The sequence below is a fragment of the Protopterus annectens genome, chromosome 3.part0 (genome assembly GCF_019279795.1).
Source record: "Protopterus annectens isolate FY-2018-M chromosome 3.part0, PAN1.0, whole genome shotgun sequence".
In the NCBI taxonomy this organism is placed as follows: domain Eukaryota; kingdom Metazoa; phylum Chordata; order Ceratodontiformes; family Protopteridae; genus Protopterus; species Protopterus annectens.
The window spans coordinates 1,611,944,743-1,611,970,389 of NC_056731.1; the positions used below are offsets into that span (position 1 = coordinate 1,611,944,743).

The 25,647-nt window shown below is 40.1% G+C and overlaps 1 protein-coding gene across 1 annotated transcript in view; it reads right to left on the bottom strand.

Annotated features, from left to right (window-relative positions):
• VPS13B (vacuolar protein sorting 13 homolog B) overlaps positions 1 to 25,647 on the bottom strand; it is a 5,424,989-nt gene that overhangs the window by 2,690,001 nt on the left and 2,709,341 nt on the right. The window contains exon 25 of the mRNA XM_044065647.1: positions 10,813 to 11,016. Within this exon, the coding sequence (XP_043921582.1) occupies positions 10,813 to 11,016 (204 nt within the window). The remainder of the gene's footprint in view (positions 1 to 10,812; positions 11,017 to 25,647) is intronic.

The following is a 25,647-nucleotide window of genomic DNA, read 5'->3' on the forward strand; positions in this document are numbered from 1 at the left end:
CTAGCTCCCCTGACTCTAATACCACTAACTCTAATAGCCAAAGCTTGTCCAGCTTTAAGCCTGTGTCAACTTCTTTTATCCGCAGTCTGATCAAAAACCTAAAACCCACCACACTCTCTGCTGACCAACTTCTAGCTGAATACCTGCAAATTTCAGCAGATGCCATTGCCTATCCAATCTCTATTCTAATCAATCGCACCATATCAGAAGCCAAAATTCCTATCATCTGGAAAACATCCTATGTTATTCCCTTACATAAAGGACGTTCCTCTATTGAATACTCAAATTATAGGCCCATAGCCATAATCTCTCCACTTGCTAAGATTATGGAGAAATGTATACATAAACAATTCATGCAACACCTAATCCAAAATCACCTTATGGTTGATACCCAGCACGGCTTTCGCCCACATCATAGTACTACCACAGCCCTATTGTCTTTCACTAACACCATTAACAATAACTGCAACAATAATTGCACTTCCTCTGCCCTCTTCTTGGATCTTTCCAAGGCATTTGATAAGGTTGATCATCAACTTATGATTAATAACCTGCAAACCCTCTGCCTAGATCTTAAAGCCCTCCTTTGGGTTTACATCATATCTTAATAACAGACAACAGGCTGTCCTCTGGCAGAATAAGCTCTCTAATCTATTATCAAACACTCTTGGAGTACGACAAGGCTCCATATTAGGACCACTACTGTTTTCCATCTTTATTAGTGACCTGCCTACTATTATACCAAACATCAGTTGTATCCAATACGCTGACGACTCCACTCTAATCTGCTCAGCTCTATCTCCCACTGATTTAAAGACGGATACCCAGTCTACATTCACTACCATAGAAAACTGGCTCTCCAAGCATCGTCTACTACTTAATCCCAAAAAAACTAAAATGCTCATATTCCCACCAACCCAAAGGTCTGTACCTTTCTCCTTCACCATAAATGCAAAAGACGGGACAGTCATCTCCCCTGACCCCAATACAAAATTACTGGGTGTCATTATAGACAATAACTTAAAATATGACCACCATGTAAATCAGACAATCAAGAGCATCAATAAAAAACTTGGGTCACTCTATAGAATCAAAGCCTTCCTCACCCCTCCAGCTAAAGTAGCCATTGCTCGCTCCCACCTACTTTCAACACTCCTATATGCCTCCCCCCTTCTAGCCAATATACATAAATCTGAACTTAATAGACTAACAACCTGTTATAATCACATTGCCAGGTTTGCTACAGGCCTGCCATTCAGAACTCACCACTGCATCAACCTCAAACAGCTTGGATGGCTGGAATTTCCTAATCTAATCAAGTACAATCTGCTGATAATGGCCAACAAAATCCTCTACAACCCAGATAATACTCCAGCCCTTAGAAATTCCATCTTCCCCCATAACAACACACGACTGCTCCGCTCATCTAATAAGCTACAAATCCAGACAATTAAAATTAACAATGCAGTTGGCATGGTCCTATTTGCAAACTCTGTAGGTAGAATCTGGAACATACTTCCAGCTGGCATGACCATGCTCTCCTCCCTATGCCAATTTAAAGCCACAATTAAACAACATCTGGCATTAAACTGGCTATGCCACTGTGACAAGTCTGGTTAAACCATCAACATGAATGTAATTTACTTATCTAATAGCTATTGTTAATTTCTCCTGACTATAACCAGGGTAATTTCTATCCTGTAAACTTGTCTAGTCAATGCTTAACTATGTACTTTTGGAAATAACCTAAATGTAAATTTGTACTATTTAGTCTGAATGCATTTTTTATCTGCATTTTTATTTTTATCTGCATTTTTATTTTATATATTTTTTTATTTTTATTTTCTACATTTTTGTTTTGGTACTTGTATATGTTTGGAGCTTATCTCCCCGGGCCTCCGCTGTAAATGGACTTTGATCTAGTCGGACTATCCCGGTCAACAAATGTAAAATAAAATAAAAATAAAAAATAATATACTGCAAGCACTCTGCGCTATGGAACCTTCAGACACTTGATCCGTTTGGAATGGTCTAGAAAAGGTCTCCAGAGTCCATCTTTTATTGGCACAAAATTTCAAGCCTGGAGTAAAACACTTTCCCATTCCCTGCTCTGGGAACACACTATATCAGAGTATGCAGCATGTAGCTTTTCCTGCAGCTGAGTTTTCACATGAAAACCCTCATTTTTGGGAACTGATAACATTTCTTGGAAGGTTGAGACAGCCACTGACTGCAGTCTGTACCCCTCTGTGTATAACCTGCATCACTCATGTGTCTGTATTAGGCAACATCTAAACCTGGAGGGGCCTTGAGAACTGTCTAGGGGTTGGAGTGAATCTTTGAGAGGGAAAGGAGGGATACAGTCACATCTGTGTTTTAGCAGTATTTTGATCCTAAGGGCCTCTAGGCATCCATTTATTATTTCCTTCCCACTTTTTCTTCCAAAATGCCATCTTAATTTTCTGCTGCTTCTTCCCAGTCATGATGGTGCAATGGTTGCATGAATGTTTTCTATTATGTCTGAGTATTAGAGGGTTGAATAGCTGCTTCACTGACTGCATGGTCTTAACTTTCTACTCCAGTCTCTAAATGCTTTCTGCAGTAGCACAGCTAGGGCAGGCTGAAGGGAGCAACTACCCCAGGCAAGTGTTTGGCGGCACAATCAACCATCCAAGATGGATCTTGATCCCTTTTACTGCATACGGCCTTTTAAAAGCAGGTATTGCATTTTTTTATATAAAAATGGGACTTATATAAAAATGGGACTTAGTGAGTCTTGTTAATATATGGTTATTATGTTGTTTGTTGTTTTTTGTATTGTTTTAATGTTTAGGACTGTTTTTTTGGATTTGTTTGGTAAAATTTTAAAAAAATTTTAAAAGTAACTTTAAAGAAATGATGACATTTGATTTTAATTAAATTTTTAATTAGGCTGCCTACAGTAAACTGTTTGTTGCCTTTTCTTTGTTTTAGCTTGAGCTGAGTTGTAGGTAGTAGTAACGCTAACGCTATTTATTTTTATATTTTAATAAAAATAAGCTTGGCACTTTTGGACTTTTTTTTCACACTCTCTTCTTTCTTTTTTAAAGTTTTCTTCTTGCTGATTTGTTTTTGCTTTATGGCTTGAGGGGTTCGTCCAGTCCACCTGTCCTAATTTGTTTTGGGACTAATCCTCCGACAACATCAGAAGAGTCTAAAGACTTAAAGGAAGAGAGTAACGCACGTTGAACAACTTTTTTAGATAGAGGTTTATCCTGCTTCATTGGTTGAGGAAGTGACACTGGAAGTTTCAATAAATGAGTCAGTGTAATTGAAAAATAGAAACAGGCTTTAGGCTTGCGTGATAGAGGAACCCAGGTGTGACTTCTTGTGACTCTTTTCCACTATTTATAATTTAAATTTAAACTCTAGAGAGATATATTATTATTATTGTCAAGAACTGGTACTTACTAATAACTCTTTTTTCTTTGAGAAATTAGGTAACAGACCTAAAGTCACATTTTATCAAAAACCGAGAATATTGCGAAACATGTTGAATCAAATAATGGCGGACATAGTTTTGTTTTTATAGGCATTGACTGTAAACAGAAAACTATTAGGGAGGGCCCTACATCTTATTGTTAGAAATGAACTTAGAACTTATTTACTTTACAGGCATGGGCTTGGGTATTTTCAACCCAACCTTTTTGAGTGTGTATATATACTTAGTTATACTTGTCAATCTACTTGCATTTGTGGTCAACCCTGACTGCTGTAGCTCTCCCTGTGTGGTCTACACCAGTTCATGCAAGTTTAAAAGAAAAATTATTTCTTTTTTTTCTTATTTTTAACTAGATCCTGAGTACTGTAGCACTCTGTACTGGGTATAAACTGCAGCAAGCAGGTTGCTACACTTTAAAAGGGAAAACAAATGAGTGCTATAGCGCTCCATGGTGGGTATAAACTGTAGCAACAGCTTGCTACAAATGTAGCAAGCAGTTTACTATAGTTTCAAAACAAAAAAAAAATCATTTTTTTTCTCACCTCCTAGTGAAATGCGAGGAAATAGGGTTGATGGCAGGGCACACAGATGGAACCTGACTGACTCCTGTTCCTAATCATGCACTTTTTTTTTTTTTTTGGAAATTGCCCCTCAGCTGAAAAGGGGGCAGGGTGGGGGTGTGATTCAGAAACACTACCCAGTTGATAATAGCCACCACATTGCAGACCTTTTTTTTTGTTCTTCGCTGGGTTTGGCAGTGCGTGGATTGGGCAGTGTATTACTGCAGGAAGTCAACTGGCTTCCTGCACTTTTGCAGAAGACTTTTTTTTTTGCTCTTTACTTGAAGAACTGAGGGGGTGGGGCTCTAGTTTGTGGGACTGGCAGAGTGCACTAGTAGGATCGGCTACGCCTCTGGCTTTGTTGGAAGGGGGTGAAAAGAGCAGCTCCTTGTTTAAGGCTATGCTAATCATAATCACCACCTCTGCAGGCCTAGATGCTGCATCCACAGATTCATACTCACATTTAGCAGTGTGTTTACCAACCTGCAATACACTTTGAACAGGTTTGGCTGCTTTTGCCTTAAAGGTTGCTTAGGATACATCCTCAGTCATCTCCTTCGCAGGATGTAGGACTTGCATTTTGTCCCATTTACCTGACAAATGACAGCCTTGTAGGCCAACTGGTGGAAGAGGCTAAAAGTAGCCCCCCCAAAGTGTCAAAACAGAACTGAATATGGTTATTGATGGTATCTCCCCTTATATATAGGCCATGCTGATTTCTCAGGAAGAGAGATGTCAGGCCAGCATGGGGGGAAGATTGCAAAGCTGTGTAATTTGGGTAAGATATTAGACCTTACCTGCAGGAGACATCTTAAACTGGACTGCAATAGTGATGCATACAAGGAACATCATTGCTTCAGACTTTTTTCCTTTAATACAGTTGTGAAGATAGGTGAAGGCTGCCAGCCTAGCCAGATAGAATTTTGTAGATAATTCTGTCATTTGTAAATATAAATATAAGCCACAGGCTTGTTCTCTTAAATGGAAGAAAATGCTGTTAAATGTGAAACTGCAAAAATGTAACAACAGTGCACTCTACTGTAAGAAGGCTGATAAGTCAAGCATTGTGTAATTGTTTGATGTCAAAACTCGAAGCCAAGATGTCTAAATTAAGGAATTCTTCCTATTGTTTTGAGGCCAGAGTTAATAGCTAGAATTTACATGTGTAATTTCTTTTATTGCTCTGCCTTTCTGACCAGCTGCAAGATCAAAAGGGCTATTAACCTCTGAGTTTCTGTTAGCCTAGGAAAACAGAAAATTGTTAAGAATGATGTAATGTGAAGCAGCACTGGGTTATCAATTTAAAGAGAGAGAATCAGAGAGCATTTTGCATTTGTCTTGAGAACATCCAACTCACCAGCACTGCCTATGTTCTATATGTAAGTTTATTTTAGAACTGTGGTTTCTCTTGGATATAGCTAGGAAATAGGAAGATTAGATTAGTCTTTTTTCTGTACTGATGTCAGAACATTTCTACTGTATTATTTTAAGTATTTCTCTGTGATCTCTGAACTCTTGACTAGCACTATGTAGTAAGAAACATTGTCTTGTGTTTTTATTATTTATTATTAAATATTTTTAAACCTTTCAACTGTGGCTGTTTTGTGTAGAGATAATTTAAGCTCTAGAGTACATTGCATATATATAGTGATACTGTCCAAGTCACTCCAATAAGCTTTGCTGTTCAGTCTCACTCACCATTTGGATAATAATATGACACAGTAATAATTGGACACCCTTTGTTAAGGGCCTTTTTAGAAGTTGATATTAGTGGGTGGTGGCAGCTGGTACAACCTTTTAGAGTGGGCAGAAAGGGGCCACACCTGGAGAATCTGTGCCAGCCTTCCCCAGGAGGGTCTGTGTGTTTGTATATAACTCATATCTGAAAGTGTGTGTGTGTGTCAGCTATTTGGGCAGGGACACGAAGCAGTGGTTGGGCAGAGAGGGTGCTGGAGGTTGTAGCTGGCCCACTAGGCTGAGATCTGGACCTTATAGCTGTACCAGTGGGGTGTCTTATTGGGGATCTGGACAGAAAGTGAGAAACCAGCCGCAGACTGACTGCGATCTCTGTGTGCTCTTAAGGGAAATCGTACTTTACTGTGTGTGTATTTGTTATCCTCCCCTATGTGGACGCCCCTCACTGGTGTTAGTGGTGAGGATTGAGGCTCCTTGATTGCTGGGCCAGTGCACTGGCGTCACAGCAGTATGAATAGCATCCTCTTAAATTTTTTTTTCAATATACTTTTTATTGCTTTTGATTTTCAGCCAAAATAAAAAGGCATTACAGCATAAAAACAACAAACAGTAAAAAATATCTACAATGATCACATAAAGACTTACAAGAATTAAGAAAAAAAGTAGTTTTACCATTTCTGTGGGTACAGGGAATAAAGAGACCCATATTTGACTTTTGGTTCTAACTGAAATGATACAGTACCCCTATTGCCCCTATTTGGATGGCGCAGTGGTGCAGCGGTAGCATTGTCGCCTCACAGCAAGAGGTTCTCCTGTTCAATTCTCGGCTGGGGTGCATTCTGTGTTGAGTCTGCATGTCCTCCATGCGTTCGTGTGAGTTTCCTCCGGGTGCTCCGGTTTCCTCCCACATTACAAAGACATGCATCTGAAGCATTTCTCCCCGGGCCTCTGCTGAAAACTGGCTTTGTTCCAAGTCGGACTTTCCCGGTTAACAAATGTTAAATAAATAAATAAATACATTTCAGAATAAAGTAAAGTTATTATCTTTGCTTCAGAAAAGTGAAATTTAACGTTTGTTTTACATCATATATGTCGTTTGATTTATGTAAGTAGGACAACCTTACTTGCAAAAGGGTTTGTGAAACACTGAAACTATGTACAAGTTAAACTATTTACATTGTTGGATGTTATGTAAGCAGGACAACCTTACTTGCAGAAGGGTTTGTGAAACACTGAAACTATGTACAAGTTAAACTATTTACATTGTTGGATGCCATCTGATTGGTGCTAATCCTAAAGCATGTTATTTTTGAGCAATATACTTATTGTGTTTAATATATATATAAGTTTTATGAAATCCCACCTGAATTGTATTTGTGTGTTAGGATTTTGTTTGCTTGCTAGGATTGTGTCTAGAAGAGAATTCCAATATGTTTGAAAATATGTTTTTTTTATGCTTTTTGTAGCTAATTTGTGGGAGGTGATAAACCACATTTTCCTGGGAAACAATGATTCTACACATAATCCCTAGTTCAATCAAGGGTATTCGTAAACATATTTTAGTCACATTATGTGGCCTACTTAAATTTTATATAACGAAAAATTGGGTAAATAACAATAAAATCTCATGGATAAACGTTAAAGCCTCTTAAAATTTTCTATTTCATGTCCGCAGTTTTACTATGCAATTTGGGTAAAAATCCACTTAGATTAATTGATTAAAACAACATCTAAACTGATTTTCACTGTTGCTAAAATGATCATGTACTTGCAGTAGTTTACAGATCTAATAAACTCCTAAAGTCAGCCATAACTCAACACATTTGCTGTTATACATGGAGTGTGCATATAGTAACTACTCCATTCATTCCATCCCTAACTTGTGCGGAATATGCCATAATTTAGGTTTTATCTCAAGGAGCTTGTTAATACTTCTCATACTGTAAGATAACTTAATTGCCACAAAAAAAAATCTCTCATGTCCTGTATCTCATTACATCCGAATGACGCCTCCAGGTGCATCTGCAGTTAATCCCTACTGACGTCTCTAAGCATCAAATATTGCTTGTTCATATTTGCATCAATAATTCCAAAATCATGCTATGTATAAGGTTTCAAAATTTTTTATCTTAAAGCTTACACAATGGCAAACTTAACTGCATTGATATCTGACCTCTGTCTAGTGCAAGTAAATCGATATTAACTGTTTTTATGATATTAATTTATATAGATATAATTTTCACATTTTTTAAATATCTCAACAACCAAGTAACACAGGCAGAGCTCAGCCTCATATGAAAGCTCTCGACTACATAAATAAAATGCTGCTGACAGTATGTGTGTAACTTGAGTGGTTGCTGAGATATTGTAAGTTGTTTACAAAATATTACAAATGTAATTCTTACTGTGTTTACTGTGACTTATAAAATTAAGTCTACGACCTAGAACCTAAAAAATACTACCACTTTAAAAATAGTTTGTGCTGAAAAGTTTGCCATTTATACTTTTTTCATAAGTCTTATGGTTCTAGAGATATGAATATTTGTTTGAAATGAGGACATAATTTTATTCTGTCAAAAGGCTTAGGCTCCGGCCATTGGAAGTTAACAGTGCAAACTTCCTGAGCTGCAATGGAGTGAATGAGATAAATCAATGCACCTTTTTTGCCAAAAACTTCAATACAAATCTAAAGAAATTGGAAGATGTGTCTGTCCTGTGACAACAAAAATTAGTCTTAATGTGATGAGGACAACAATGCAAACATCTAAGGACTTGAGTAAACCACAAACATGTATGTATATTAAAACAACTGCCTTGAAAGTAATAAGTCATGCAATAAATTCTGGTTATAACATATAACAACATTTTTGTGTCAACACAATTATAAACACTTTGTGCTATCAACATATTCTTTATTTCAGTATACTAAAGTACTACAATTTATCTGGAATAAAGATACTACCACTCTTATTGGCTAGCTTCACAATAAATTTATTATTATGTATCAGCTGTGACACCCTTGCTCTGGGCCAATGATCAAGGTGCCTTAATCCTCACCACGGACACTGGTGAGGGACATTCACTTGGAACAAAGATGGATAGATGCAGTATTTCAAGATGCAGCTCCCTGCACCAAACAAAACTTCCCTTAAGAGCACACAGGGAACACACACATTCCGGGTTCTGGGTTTCCCTCCCTTTCTCTCCAGGCCCCTGGTAAGACTCCCAACTTGCACAGCTATAAAGTTGAGTCGTCAGCCGAGTGTCCCAAGCCAAGTCCTCCACCACTCTCTCTCTGCGAAACCAGTGCTCTGTGTCCCTGCTCCAAGGAACTGACACACACACAGTTTGAAATTTGATTTTCACACACACACACCTGAGAAAGGGTGCTCTTTACAAAACTCCAGCTAGCTATGCTGGCATATGTTACACATCCACTGCCATATTTCTCCTGGCATAGCTGGCAATACCTCACATCAGCACATCAGCCACTAATGGCCAGCCATTCATCATGTGATGCTCCATCAAATCACTAAAATTATTTATTTTTATTTACATTTGTTGACCGGGAGAGTAATGCCACATTGACATGCACATGTAAATAAATGTTATAGCAGGATGTAAAGGCAATTAAAAATCAGAATTTCTAGGAATGTAAAAATTTATTATTAAATATTTTTAAACCTTTCAACTGTGGCTGTTTTGTGTAGAGATAATTTAAGCTCTAGAGTACATTGCATATATATAGTGATACTGTCCAAGTCACTCCAATAAGCTTTGCTTAAGGTATCAAGCTGGAGTTTTCACTGTGATACCTTAAACTTCCTGGTCTATTTGGTGCTTTATACATGCAAATGACTAATTAAGGACATCAAGTGACTTTTGTTTTACTTTTTAAGTCATTATGAGTACAGGCATATTCAGGCCAATAAAGCCAAACCCACTGGATATCATAATCTTTACAGGCATCACATGTATTTAGACCCTGTGCTTCTGAAGTATAGCCAAACTATACACTTATGCTGTGCTGATGAGGTCAATAAAAAGGCCGAAACATACATGTCCACATGCCACTGGGCAGGTTCAGAGAAGGTAGGGGATTGGATGGAGGGAGGGAGGAAAAAAAGAACAAAGACATTACAAGCTTGCTTATGGCATGATCAGGTAGCAGATTTGAAATTCAATCTAATGATATCTGTCAAGGATGTTCTGGCCAACTGCAAGACAGCAAGTATGTGGCTCATTTGCATTTATAAAGCAGATCTTTCAAGTCTGGTGGTAGTAATGGATAAAGACTCTGCAAGCCTATCATTCTTAACAAACTGACTTGTTCCAGCAAAACAAAAGCAAATACAGTAAAATACAACTACAAATGTATCATCAAGAAAATTGCTTTCTTCTAGGACTCTGGGCTGTAGCACTAAATTACAGGGCCTCTATGGACATGCTAGTAGTCTTATATGTTTACTTATTCATTCATACATGCATTTTTTAACTGGGTTAGAACACAGACCTATTTGTGGATCAGCCCAAGTGTAAAACTACAGAGGAAACAATAACAGAAAAAAATCAGATTACAAAAATAACAGTATTGAATAAATAAAAAGGGTGAACACAAGTAAGAGACAAATCCATGTATTAGAGGAAAGGCATTATATACATAAAAAATACCATCAATACTGTTATTCTTAAGTTTTGAAATGCAAACAGTACCAAATACTGATGTGGATCAGAGTAAAACTACATAAAAGTATCTGATATTTAGAAGAAATCTGAACAAAAAAAGAAGACAAGAAACGCCATGAGTGAAATAATGCAAGTCTATAAAGACTTTCCCCTTAATTACAAAATAAGAAAAAAAAATTCATTTGTATGTTATTTTCTAACAGGATGTACGGCTTTCACTGTATGGCTTGTGTACAGGATATCCTGTAAATTAATATAATCTTCAAATGTGAAGTAAGAACCAATTAATCAAAATGTGAAAAATAACATCTATGTTGAACATTACCCGACCAAATCACGCAAGTATTCTGCACTGTACATGCAAAGACTTCTGTGTTGCAAAGAATGTACCTCAGTTGTGGTTCCAATATCAGCTGAAGGGCTACAAGTGCTGGTGTCAACTGGAGCTGTTCCTACACTGCTTCTAACTGGAGAGCTGGGTGCCGGGCCCGCCAAGGATTCTGAGTAAACAGCAGACTGGCGCAGAACACTCCTCTTTTGGATTCTACTCCACGTAGTATCCAGACGTTGAATTAGCTCGTGCAGCAGTTGAACCTACAAATAAAACAGCAAATGGTGTTTTCACATATTTGATATAATAGGCTACTTTCCCCACATATTATAAAAAAATGTTTTAATTAAAAAATGAAAAACGTCTTCTAGTATTGACTAGGGTCATTTACACATCTCAACATTTGAGTTCACAGTCAAATTACAAACACACACACACACACACACACACACACACACACACACAGGGAAAGCCCTCTGCTTAAACACCGTTACAATCATAGAAGTGAAAGGATAATATTAACTTTCACTGATACTCAAACCGAAGACTTCCAGCATACCATGCTTGTGACATAATTTATTCCCTTCACTTCTACGATTCATTCAAGTTCAAAAAATGTTGGCTGTACTCTTCAGATCTTCCTGCTCTAGTTCAGGCTGGGCTCAAGTTTGACTACTTGACAACACAAGTGTTCTTTGCCAGTATCCTCCCTTCTGTTACACTTCATCGTGCTACCTTATAAAAAAATGCTTTACAGTTCTGGAAAAATAGCACTCATATGAATAGTACAGTTAAAGTATTTACTCACATTCCTTGAAAACTCAGTCTCTGGAAATAATGCATTCACTGCATCTAGAAGCAGTGTTCTGTGAAGAAGTGTATAGGGTGCAGAAATGTCCATAAGATTAAAGATTCTTTTCATATAATCTGACAGATATCCAACAATAATTATAACTCCATCATAATAAACAGCAATTAGCACACAATTGCAAATACTGTATACACTTCATATTCTGACATCAGTGACATTGCTTATGTGTTCGGAACTTTGTACACATTCATCCACATGCTGTTTATTATATGCTACATGCATTATTTTATTTCTGTATAGGCCACCTTCTGACCAATGTTACTTTGCCTTTAGATGAGGAATATCTGTTGCGGTTTACATACTCTAACGCACACAATATATTTTAAGTGCATTTGAACTATCTTACGAATTTGATTGCATCTACATGTATTCATTTTTGTCTTGGCCTTTCTGGCCAGTGTCATAACTAAAAAGGGTCCTTGGACCCGTTCACTTCTTGGTTAAAAATGTTAAATATTGAATATTTCTCAATTTTGAAGATTTAATAAAAATAACCCAATAAAAAAGGAGGGTGGGGGCCCTTTCCAAGAATTATGACAATTCACACATCCACCTGTATAATGAGTGCCTCATACAACTGTACTACATCCAAAGACTAACCTTTTCTTTTAAATGGCTGGTTGAGTAGAATCAAGTCTGACAATTTCAGATGGAGGTACCATATACCATATCTTTGATTACTGATGTACAAATTAAGCCTTCGGCTCTGGAGGCCAGCTCCCACCAGTAATGCTTCATAAGTGTGCAAGGTTTTTACAAATGGCTTTTTCACAGCTATCTACAGGAAATGCATCTGAAGTAATCTGTGGCCTATGCATCTATATGGTTGTTTTTAGCAAAGTGTGGTTCAGCAAAATTTAAGTTAGAAACTGGGCTTAATAAAGAAAACATCTGAGTGCAGTAAATGGATGCTTTTTACTGTCATATAGAATCCTCCTTTTGAAAACAGGAAGCACTATTCATCTCGTTACTTGTCACACAACGCATCACAAAAATATCCCTATATATATATATATATATATATATATATATATATATATATATATATATATATATATATATATATATATGGGTCTATATTAGAACATCGAAAGTTTAATGGTTCGAATCACTAAAGGTCGACCTTTAATGATCGAACCATTAAAATTTCGAATGTTCACAAAAAATAAATTAAAAAAAAAAAAAAAGAAAATCTAAAGGGTGTAGGGCAGGGGGGGCAAGCACACCTGCACCCCCCCCACACCCCTGCTACTTAAATATACCAACTCCGAGACCACACTACATTGAAGTAAATGGAAATCTCCCCTTTCAAAGATTTCCGTTTACCCGTTCGACATTCTGCACTTTCGCTATTCTCGTGTCGACAATGTCGGATTCAACATTGTCGGCTTTCGAGAATAGTAGATAACTATATATATATATATATATATATATATATATATATATATATATCTATATATATAAAATGACCCCAGTACAAACAAACCAGGCCACTGCCTAATTTCCATATGAACTGGGAGTTCAGCACAAGTGGGATAAAGTACACTCATTCATCATCTCCAGTCCACAAAAATGTGTGCAAATCCAAACAAAGGGTGCTAATCTTTCAGTCTTTATAGTAACTAAACTACTAGGGTCTACACCACTCTTCACACTTCAATGAAGCAAAACAAATCAGTACACATTTTTTGTTTTAATTTTAGTAACATAATAAGGCAGAAAATAACTGAGCATTAAGTGCTCCCCTCTCCCAAAACAGACCCATCAAACACCCATACTGCCCCAAGGTTCACTGCAAACATTTTTCTGCATTTGAAAGTTGTTTTCATCCCTTCACTGTGAACAATGGTTTGCAGTATGCAGCGCACTGTATTTCAATCAAATATTAACATACATATTTATAAAATCATCATGCATGCAACATCAATCATTACTAAAATCCAAGTGTGTAGAAAAAAGGCTGAGATATGCATCAAAATACCCAAAAAATTATATATGGAAATTCTTACACAGAATATTTCTACCACCCCACAAAACTGCTGTTATATATAAATCAGAAAAAATAAAATGCTGCAGATGCAAAGAAGCTCTTGATGCAGACTGGGTTCATATGACCACAGAATGCAATATAGTGTCATCTTTCTGAACTTGGACTGTCCATCCCAGGAAATGCCTCCCACCTCAGCTGGTAGGCATCCGTGGCCAATGCAGCATTTTGCGGGGGGAGAACAAAGGGACGTCCTTGTTCAATATCTGAGGAATGAAGCCACTATAGAAGCAAGTCTTTGCACAATCTTGATAGCTTAGAGGATGCTGGTGCAAGGACCAATGGACAGCTAATGGCCATTGCAGAATTCTCATGTGTAGTCATGCTGTAGGTAACAGGATGATCATGACAGCCATAGCCCCAATGGTCTGAGCACTAATTTTGCTGGCAGATCTGGCATGGATAGAATCTGCCTGATAATGTAGTCTTAGAGTAGAAAGTCTGTCTGGAGGGAGGAAGGCCAGTGTTTTGGAAGTGTCCAGATGTGCTCCTATGAGGACTATTACTTAGACAGGATCCAATTGAGATTTCTGCGTACTGATGGTTATGCATAAGGTAGGAGCTAGTTATAACAAATGGTCCCTGTCTTGGATGAGTAGATGCCCGGTTGGAGCGGTGAGGAGCCAATCATCTAGTTAAGGAAACATGTGGAATCCCTGCAGTGTCAAGTGAGCTGTGACTACCACCATGCATTTGCTGAACACATTGGGGGCAGGGATGTCAGGTCCAATACTGGCCTCAGATCCTCTGTCTTTTTTGGTACTAAAATGAATCTTGAGTAAATTCCTGATCCGATTTGATCTGGGGGGACTTTCTAGATGACTCTCTTTTCTAGCAGCTTTGCAATCTCCAAAGTTGCTGATTGGATCGAACATCTGGGAGGTTGGCATAATGGTTAAGGTGTTAACTTTACAGACACAAACTGCAGGGTTTGATTCTCAAGTGGAATAATTGGCTAGGCTTAAAACAGCCCACAAGGGCAATTTGCCTAGTACTAATCTATAAACCTAAAGTATCTATTAACCTATAAAAAAGGAATAGCGTAGCCTCTGGATATGATCCTTTACCCCATATATTGTTTGTGATGGCTACCCAGGCTTCTGGCTACAAGGATAAGTGGCCCCTAACTGCCTCCAGAGAGGGATAGTTGGGCAACCTTTCAGGAGCACTGAAAGGGTCTGTCCAAGAATGAATCTCAAAGACCCTTGATTTTTCATAACCCTCTGCTGCATGGGTGGTGTCTACCATTATAACTGTTCCCCCCTCTGTCTTTGGGGGAAAAGTCTTTCTGGGATTCCTGAAAAAGACCTTGAGACTTCTTGAACTACAATTTTTTACCACCATGCTGATTCCTGGAGAAGGATCTTTTTGGGGTAGAAAAACGGGTTCCAATGGCAGACAAGGTCTTTCTATCTTTCTCGCTATGGGAGAGTCTCTATCTGACAATGGACCCAAAACAATGATGATCCATCAAAAGATGCATTGATGAATGACGCCTTGAAAGGTTCCGCAAAGTCACAATGCTGCATCCAGGCCTGATGCCTAATGGCAATGCCTGAACCAGTGGCCCTTCACATGCCCTATGCAGCATGGAAAAGTAACCTGATGGATGTGCTGGAAACTGATTGCAGAGTGGCCATTCTGGAGGAAACGACCTTCTGTTCCTCATCAGGCATGGACTCTGGGACAGAGCTAGAGAGTTCTTTGATTAAATCAAAGTGGAGTCCTTCAGGGATCTGTCCTTGAATCACTCCTTTTTAGCATTTACTTATCAGAAGGCAAGGCCAATAGCAATGGTCTATGGCTGACCATTTGCAAGCAGATGATTGCAAATTAGGAGCGGTCACTGAATCTCACACTGACACAAATGTTCTCCAGGAGGGGCTGACACAAAAAAAACAACTGGTGTCAGAGCCATGGACTAAAACTAAATGCCAAGAAATACATAATAGCATCTTTTGGGAAGTCATCCATCCTTGGTAACTATGATATTGACAACACACCCCTTAGAGTTGACCAAGTAGTCAGGGACTTAAGGACACACATAGTAAACTAGCCTTTTACCAACATGTGTCTACAGTGGTGAGGAAATCATTCTCTGCTGCACAACTTATAAACAAAGATATGGCATCTAAGTCCAAATCAAGTCATTGTTCCACTGTATTTGGCATTCATCAGACCTGTCTGAGTACAATGCCCCCCTTTGGTATTTACCTAACCAGGCATATCCAACTGGAATGTCCACAGAGATTCCTCACTAAAAGAATACAGGATATAGGCAAAATGTCCTATGCAGGCCGCCTCAAGGCCCTATCCCTCTATTCGGTCTTCTACAGGCTTTTGAGGGGAGATCTATGCCTGGCATACAGGACATTGTCAGACCCTACTCTGATGGACCTCTTGCGTATCCACAAAACAAACAGCACCAGAATTATCCATTCTAAAGACTTAAACCTTGCCTTGCAATACAAATAGGACCTGCTGGAGAGATAGGTGTGTATCCCAGAGATTATCAGATCTATGGAATAGGCTCCCCATCCATGTGAAGCAGAGTTACTCCCTAACCCAATTCAAATGCAAATTCAAAAATTGCATGGGAAACCAGAAATTCCTCCCTGGTTTGGCACCTACGTCTCTAATGGGCCCAGGTAACCTGAAAATGGTTCATCTCCAAGGCCCATTCTTACACTTATCAAGGGTATCAAAACTTGTCAGAGATTTTGGATGTATGACTAGGATTAAAAAGAGCCTTGTGGTCTTTAGCCTAGTAAACTATGAATCTGATCCCTTTGTAGCCTAGTAAAATGAGAAAGATAGCATAAACTCTTTTTCCAAATCTGTCCATGGCCTTAGACTCCTTTGTTAGGGGGATGAACAGTGGAGCTTTCCTGAGTTAGCTCTTGGCATCTACCAGAATCCCTTCAGTCCAACGTGGTCGGTCTGTTGGGGCACTAAGAATCCTATCTGCACATTTGGGAATAGGTTCTACCGTGTCCGGCTCCTTCCATGCTGTGGTTGATACTAGGTCGACAAGTGCATCAGCAGGGGGAGGACAACCAACATGTAGATGGGCTGGACCCAAAACCCCCCAAGAACACAGTTTCCTCAGGGTAGGGTTTTGGGTAGACAAAACACCTTTTTGGCACAGAATTTCTAAGATGTCTCCAAAGGAGACATCCTCAGGTGGAGATCTCAGGGACCCTTCCCTTTCCTCGAAATCGGTGTCTTTAATGATTGATTTCTTGTAGAGAATCTAGGTGCCCCCTCATCCATCTTCTCTTCTGGGGTACATCTTTGGAGGGGACGCACTGGAGAGTTACTGGAAGAGACCTGGGGTTCCAAGGATGGAACTGCTTGGAGACTTTGCTGGGCCAGCTGTCCTGGAGGTGGCAGACATGGGGTATCAGACACAGTATCCCAAGAAGCTAAGGGGTGGATCCAAAAGTATTGGAGCCGAGGATCTCCTAGGTAAGGAGAAAACCATCTCCACCACCTCAAAGGCAGATAGCTCCGGAGACACTGAAGATGTTCTCCCTGGAGCCAAAGCTGTCAGGGTGGAATGCACCCAAACCTCAGTGCCCATCCACTCTGAAGGGGGAGTTGGAGCCAATCTGCTGAATGCCGATGCTCCAAGGGGGAGCTTCTCCCTGGAGCCAAAGCGGTCAGGGCGGAATGCACCTGAACCTCAGTGCCCATTCACTCTGAAGGGGGAGTTGGCGCCAATCTGTTGAATGCCGAGGCTCCAAGGGGGAGCTTTATCTCAGAATACTTTGGAGTCAAAGTCAGCCCCACGGAACTGACGTCCAGGCTTTGGGTTTGTGAGCTGCTCTGCTCCAATGCTGTTGGAGCCAAGCAAGTCAGGGAAGCTGTCGGAGTTAGAGAGATCATCACTACTGGTTCTGACACCTCGACTCTGGGACTTTTGGATTCGCGGACTCCAAAGCAGGAGGTTGGATCGGAGAAGAAGCAACAGGCCTGAAAGGAGAAAATCAACTCAAACATCCGGTGACAGATGGAGTTGGTAAAACCCCCATCTGCATCTGTGTCTAAAGGAATTACCTCAAGTCTATCCATCACAGATCCAGAAAGGCTATGGGAAGACCTGACAGAAGATGTGGAAGGAGGTCTAGAGAAACCTTTAGGGGATCTGTCCAGAAAAAGAGATCCTGAGGCAGCAGGAGTCAGTCCCAAGGAAGGAAGAGGAGCTCGGGTCTGAGGAGATTAGTTGGCAGACTTACTTAGATCTGATGCTCTGGGAGCCTTTTTGGAAGGCTCACTGGATGTAGAGGCAGACTTGCAAGGGGAACATTTCCTGTGTCCCTGGACATCTTTATGCTTCTTGCCAGGAGTTTGAGCTCCTGAAGTAGAGGAACCCGCAGCTGGGGCAGAAGAAGGAATCGGGTCATTTAGAATAAGTTTATTCAGGCAGTTGAACAAAGCATGTTGGTGAATCCCCTCACAGATAGAACATGCGGTTTCAAGGTGTGCAGGGCCAAGACAATACAAGTGCTCCCCGTGGGTATCAGATAAAGAAATCTTGTGCCCACAGGAAGTGCACTTTTTAAATCATAATGGCTTATCAGACATATTAAAGCAGAGAAGGAAAGGGAAAGTAAAGAAAAATCCCACAAGAACGGACCAATGACTGTTTTTTTTTTTTTTTTTTTTTAAATATGTAGACAAGAAGAAATGGGAAAGAGAATAAGGATACTAGAATAAGAAAAACAAATTAACTCATCTGTTATACGGAGAAGAGAAACTCTCAGTGGAGCTGAAGTGTACAGATCACGATGCTTCCTGGGAGAGCAGCAAATGAGATCAGAGGTAATCTGGGGGAATGCGGCATTATGGGTCGGGGAGGAGCTTGAGCTTTGGGGCCTAACGCTTTGGAAAATGGCAGAGTCAGATCCCAGACAACAGGTTGAGGAACAAATGAAAATTACATCATCAGATCCAAAGGTTATCCGCCTTATATAAAATGGCTACATCATGGACAGAAGCACAGCACAAGAAGTGCTCTGTAACAGTAGGTGCAGTGGATATTAAGGACACGTCATATTTTCATTTAACTACCTAATTCTGTAATCTATCTGCCCAGTAAGATGCACTAACAGACATTCCCTTCTGACAGAGGGTATGGGGATTACTAATGGGATATTCCAGACAGTTACAAGGCTGATGGAACTGTGGACAGCTCATCTCTACATAACGTGATCCAAGTGGTTCAACCAACAATAATGAAGGCTGCAACAGAAGGGCTGGTAGCTTCTATGCCTACTACCAGCAGGTCAAAAAGCAAGAAGACTTCTTTTAAAAAAGGTTCTTGCTAATTCCTACATTATGGGTTATCAGTTGCTCTCACTCCTTAGGGCTCCTAGCAAGTGAGGCAAAGAGGCAAGCAAGAAAAAGAAATGTAACAGCCAAGCTATAAATACAAAAAAAATATTATGTATTATGTTTTTAAAACAAAAAGGCATTACTGCCATTTTCTATAAATGTGTGTACTTTAAATTACAGACAGACTACTTTAAAACATGTTTCGTAATCAGTTTGGTCCAAAATCTTTCAAGATGTTTTGCAAACACTATCCTAGACAGTTTATTTGATGGTGCACTTAATTACTTTTAAATGCATTTTTTTTGTATATGGTAGCCTTTGCTTTAGCCTGTTTGCATTTTAAAATGCTTTCATATTATACAGTTAACAAAATTAGATTTTATGAAGTTTAAGAATACTAGAAAATCATTTGCCTTTTAATGCACATCTAAGTTATTAGAGGAATACACGATTGTATTGCATGATCTCATCCATGGGTTAATTTAAAATTACAAACTAAAGATGCTACATTTCATTTGAGTTTGATATATACTGGTGGCTTTACATAACAATAATTTACAGATGTAATTAAATAGAGAACAGAAAAAATATTAGAAAACATGACAAAGGATTAAAAGGATAATATTAAGCTAATGAAATTGCATGTACTCAAATGGCATCCTAAATGTAAATGAGGCATTTTAAATTATTCCATCTATTGACTATTACATTAAAATATCCAGTGGGATGCTTTTCAGCAAAGGCACCTGTAAAAGGTAGCCAAAATAACCTTTGTCTAATGCAGAACTGCTTGCTGACTAATCAGCTTTTTAACTGTGGCTTATAAAATGCAGCACAGATATAGAGCATTAAATCAGCTTAATATTGGCAGATACAATAAAACAACTTCAAGGACATATGCTTGCACACAGCTGCATGCCATATTAAACTCGAAATACTAAGAATCAACACACAGTTATAAAACAGTAAGCCTAAGGGAATGACATCTTTGCTTCTCATGTGGGCTGCCACAAACTCCAGAATGCAATCGCTTATGGAGTTCTAGCCCCACCAAAGTTTGGTAAGATGGGACACAATCTCACCAGTGACAGTAACCCTTTCCCTATTCAGATCCCTCCCCCATAGAAAAATCATATGTAATGCAACACAGAATCATCCAGAGCTGTTAAAAAAAAATTCCAGTCAGTGCAGCCAGTATTTATGATTAAGTGTATTCAAGCTGAACATGCAATTAGTAACCGCAAATCTGTCCTTGGATTCAACAGCAAAAGACTTCCCTCTACATTAAAATAACCGAAGTCCAGGTGTTATTTTAACTTCTGAGAAGGAAAGTACAGTTGTGCACCCTTACCATAAATGTAGATGTTCTAGTGTATTCACTGTTGCAGTCATCACATTTGGGTTATCTGCTTGCATTAGCCCTCAGTTGGCCTGATTATCAAAGTCTTGGGTCCTGCGTGGGTTGCTGTCACTTCTTCCGTGACGTCAGGTAGTCAGGGGTATAAAACATGCAGCCGACGCCATTACATCAGTTTTTCTTGCCCAAGATGTCAGGTGCCCACCTACTGGGAAGCAATTAAAAAAAAATATATATATATATATATATATATATATATATATATATATATATATATATATATATATATATATATATATATATATATATATATATATATATGGGTCTACCTGACAACGTCGACAGCTTAGAACGCCGACACTGAGAACACCGACGCCAGAAGATCGGCAACTGAGAAGTCCAACGGATGAAAACACCGACGCTGAGAACACCGACATGGGAAAAGGCTGTGTAAGTATGCGGTAGTGACGGAGGTTAGGGTGCGAGTAAGGTAAGTGTGCGATATTGACTGTCTGTAGGGATAGGGGTGGGTTAAGTGAGTTAGGGTTAGGGCGCGGGTTAGGTAAGTGTGCAGTAGTGATAGTCTTTGGGTTAGGGGCGGGTTAAGTGAGTTAGGGTTAGGGCGCGGGTTAGGTGAGTGTGCGATAGTGACGGTCTTTGGGTTAGGGGTGGGTTAAGTGAGTTAGGGTTAGGGCGCGGGTTATGTAAGTGTGCGGTAGTGATAGTCTTTGGGTTAGGGGTGGGTTAGGTGAGTGTGCGATAATGACGGACCTTAGGGTTAGGGTTTGGGTTAAGGTTGTAGATAGTTGTGTATGTGAGGTTTAGTGTGGGTTTGTAAGGATTTTGGTGTGCTTGTGTTGTGTGTGTGCTTTTTGGACAGGGGATTTGTTTTGTTTGTTGATTGTCGGTATTATGGTGTGTCGGGTATGTGAGGTTTATGTGGTGTCGGTGATTTCGTTGTCGGTGTTGTCAGGTAGACCCATATATATATATATATATATATATATATATATATATATATATATATATATATATATATATATATATATATATACACACACACACACACACACACACACACACACACACAAGGTTACACCTCCAACAAAAAAGCAAATACACCAAAAAGCTTTTAAGCATAGCCAAGGAGAGTAAAGGTATAGCCAAAAGAAGTCAGGGGGCTGGAGGGAGGGTAACCAGGACTGTAACAGTGAATACACTCGAACATCTCCATTTATGGTAAGTGGACACAACTGTACTATGTTCTTCGTATTTCACTGTTGCAGTCATCACATTTGGGTAGATTCCCAAAGCTAAGGAAGGGAGGAGGCATTTAAATAGCATTAGGCCCAGCTATAAAGCCCTGCAAGACTGCACTGGCAAATCCAGCTCTGGATTTAGAGAAAAAATGGTAAATGGTAATGCTTGGTGAAGGTATGTACAGAAATCCAGGTAGCAGCTTCCAGGATATCTCTGGTAGGTACACCTCTGAGAAAGGCTGTAGAAGTAAATGCAGCCCTGTTTGAATGGGATCTAATCCCCTGTGAGATAGGTTTTTCATGGTGCTTATAGAAGAAATGAATGCAATGGCCTATCCATTTAGAAATGGTTTGCTTTGAAATAGCCTTCCCCTCTGCCCCTGCAGCAAATGCCACCAGCAATTGTTCAGATTTCTTTTGAGGTTTAGTCCTGTCCAAGTAAAATCTAAGTTGTCTGTGCACATCTAAGGAGTGCAGGATCCTTTTCCATTTGTTCTGTGGATTAGAAAAGAAGGTTGGCAAATGAATGGACTGATTAAGAGCCACACTGGATACCACCTTGGGTATGAAGGAGGGATTGGTCCTGAGGGACACCCTGTCCGCATGAAAGATGATTAAAGACTCCACTGCCATAAGGGCCTGTAGTTCAGATACCCTTCTTGTTGAAGTAATTGCTAAAAGGAAGGCTGTTTTCCAAGAAAGAAATTTTAACTCTGCACTTGCAGCTGGCCCAAAAGGAGGAAGATTGAGTTTCTCCAATATAAAGTTAAGGTCCCAGGCTGGAGTTGGGGCTCTCCTGGGTGGTCTAAAGTTTTTGGCCCCTCTGAGGAACTGCTTGAGCAGCGGATGAGAGAAGAGGAGAGGTTCTGTGTTGTAATGAGCTGAAATGGCTGAGGCGTGAATTCTGATGGAGGAAAAAGAAAGGACCTTGTGAAGCATCTCAGTTAAGTATTGAAGAAGCTGAGGTAAACTGGGCGCTGCTGTGCCCATCCCTTGAGTTTGGTTCCAGGCATAGAATCTTTTCCATTTTTCAGCATAAGATTTTCTAGTACTAGGCCTCTTTGACTCCAAAATGACATCCAACACTTGTTTACTGAGAGATGGTAATGGAAAGATTAGGAAATTAGCCAGGCTGCCATGGTCAGGGTTTGAAGCTGAGGGTGCAGAATCTGGCTCTCCTGCTGTGACAGCAGGGTAGGGGGTCTGAGGCAGGTGCCCTGGAGCCAGTAGTGACAAACTGCACAAGAGGGGGTACCAGTGTTGGCGTGGCCAGTCTGGTGCAATCAGTATCGTCCTTGGTTTACCTTGTTTGATCTTTAGTAGTACTTTGGAGAGGAGAGGCAGAGGAGGAAAGGCATAAACTGACAGATTTTTCCAGCTGAAGGACAGAGCATCCACTTTCCAAGCTTGTTTGTGGGGAGTCTTTGTACAGAATCTGTCCAACTGTTAGTTCTGGGGAGAGGCAAACAGGTCTATATCTGGGCTCCCCAACTTGTTTATCAACATGCTGAAAATCTTTGGTTCCAGTTTCCACTCGTGTGGGCCCATGAGATTTCTGCTGAGTTTGTCTGCCAGTGTATTTCATTTTCCTGGCAGGAACTGAGCCTGTAGATGCACTTGGTAGCTCAAGGCTGTGTTCCACAGAGCCATGGCTAGTCTGCAGAGGGGATAAGAATGGGTACCCACCTGCTTGTTTATGTACCACATAACAGTGGTGCTGTCCGTCCTTACCATTAATTTTCCTGGAAGAATGTGGTCCTTGAAGGCTGTCAGAACATTCTGTACAGCTAACATTTCTTTTTGATTGAGAGGCAGGTGCATTTGACTTGGGTTCCATTTGCCCTGAATGCACTTCCCTGCCAGGTGAGACCCCCCATGCATAGTCTGATGTGTCTGTTGTTAGGGCGGCAGGGGATAGAGTGAATGGCAGTCCCTAGTTTAGATGGCAGGCCTCTGCCCACCAAAGGAACTCTAACTGTAGGCAAGGTATGATAGGGAGGTTCCCTATTACGAGAGCGAAAGTCCGTTTAAGCGAATCTGTAAACGTCGACACGTATTGTGTGAACCGACATTACAGCGAATGCCCAAAACCGCGAATTTGGAAATGTCGAATTACCACGGCTGGCCCATCTGGGGTATAGCTCCATAAGGTAAGTGTGCGATTGTTACAGACCTTAGGGTTAAGGGTGCGGGTTAAGGTAAGTGCATAGATAGTTAATGTATGTAAGATTTAGTGTAGGGTTAGGAGTAGGGTTTTGGTAAATGTTTGTATGTGGATTACTTATTTTGTTTGTTTATATTTTCGTAGGGGAAGTGTGCGGTAGTTACGGACCTTAGAGTTAGGGAGGGGTTAAGGATAGTGCATAGATAGTTGTGTATGTGGGGTTTAGTGTAGGGTTAGAAGTACGGTTTTGGTGCTTTACTTCAGGGTTAGAAGTAGAGTTTGGTTAGTGTATGTATGTGGTTTATTTATTTTGTTTGGGTAGGTAGTATGTAGCGGGTGGTGGGGTTGGCCAACTATGACAGTTTGAGATTTAAAATTTTGCAGTTTAGTGCATTCGGTATTCTCGCAGTTTGTGCAATTCGTGTTGATGTTTTGGTATTTGCTCAAAAGGAGTTTTGCTCTGGTAATATAGACCCGATAGGGATCATTGCTTCTAGATCCTGAGAATGTTGACACCATAGGCTTTTTAGATACCATTGTAGTTTCCTCATATACAGTCTTGCATATGGAATTAGTAGAATGCAGGAGGCCATGAACCCCAAGGCTTGCAGTATTTGCCTTGCAGATAGCAGGGTTTTTGTGGCCATTAGTTTGAAGTAAGTTATCAAATGAATTTGTTTCTCTGGTGTGAGGAAAGCCATCTGGGAAGTTGTGTTCAAGCTTGCTCCCAGGAATATAATTTGTTGACAGGGTACTAGATGTGATTTCTTTTTGTTTATGGTGTACACCAGACAAGTTAGCACCTTTTGTACAAATGCCAGATGATTCAAAAGTATGTCCTGGTTTTCTGCCTGAATTAGACAATCGTCCAGGTATGGGTATATTTGAATATTTCTTTGCCTGCAAAATGCAATGACAGAGGCTAGGCACTTTGTGAATATCCTGGGCGCAGTAGATAAGCCAAAGGGCAGTGCAGAGAACTGATAGTGCATGTAGCCTGCTTTGAATCGTAGGTATCTTCTGCAAGATTCCCTGATTGGGATGTGCAGGTAGGCTTCTTTTAAATCCAGTGTTGCCAACCAGGCATCCTTGCTTAGCATAGGAAGTAACTGGTGAAGAGTTAGCATCTTGAATTTTGGAATCACCAAAAAGGTGTTTAATATGGAAAGGTCCAGGATAGGACGCCAAGAGCTGTCTTTTCTGGGTACCAGGAAAAGTCTTGAGTAGAAACCTTGTCCCTTTTCCTCTTCTGGTACAGTCTGAATTGCCTTTATGCTTAAGAGAGAGAGTACTTGCTTTTGAGCCTCTGCCTACTGATTTGGGGGTACATCTGGCCAACCGTTTGGGGTTGGTAATGTGTGGAAGTGAAATCTGTATCCTTGGGGAAACTATATTTAACACCCATTTGTCCTGGGTAATGACTTCTCAGTTTTTTGCCTGTAGAGTAATCTTTCCCACTAAAGGAGTAGTCAGTTGAGAAGTGCTTGGAAGTTTTAAAGTTAAGTCATTGAGACAGTTTACCATAGGGGGAAGTCTTACTACTCCCTGATTTGGAAGTGGGAGACCCCCACTGTTTAGTCCTTTGCATACCTTGGGACTGAAGCCTGGGTGTTCTGCTGGTTCTGGGTTTGGACTGAGAAGGCCTGGAAGAGGCAGGAAAAGACCAATTCTTAGAAGGCCAATGCCTACTAAATGCCTACTACTTGGGCGGCACAGTGGTGCAGCGGTTAACGTTGTCACCTCACAGCAAGAGGTTCTCTGGTTCGATTCTCGGCTGGGGTGCCTTCTGTGTGGAGTTTGCATGTTCTCCCTGTGTTCGCATGGGTTTCCTCCGGGTACTCCGATTTCCTCCCACATTC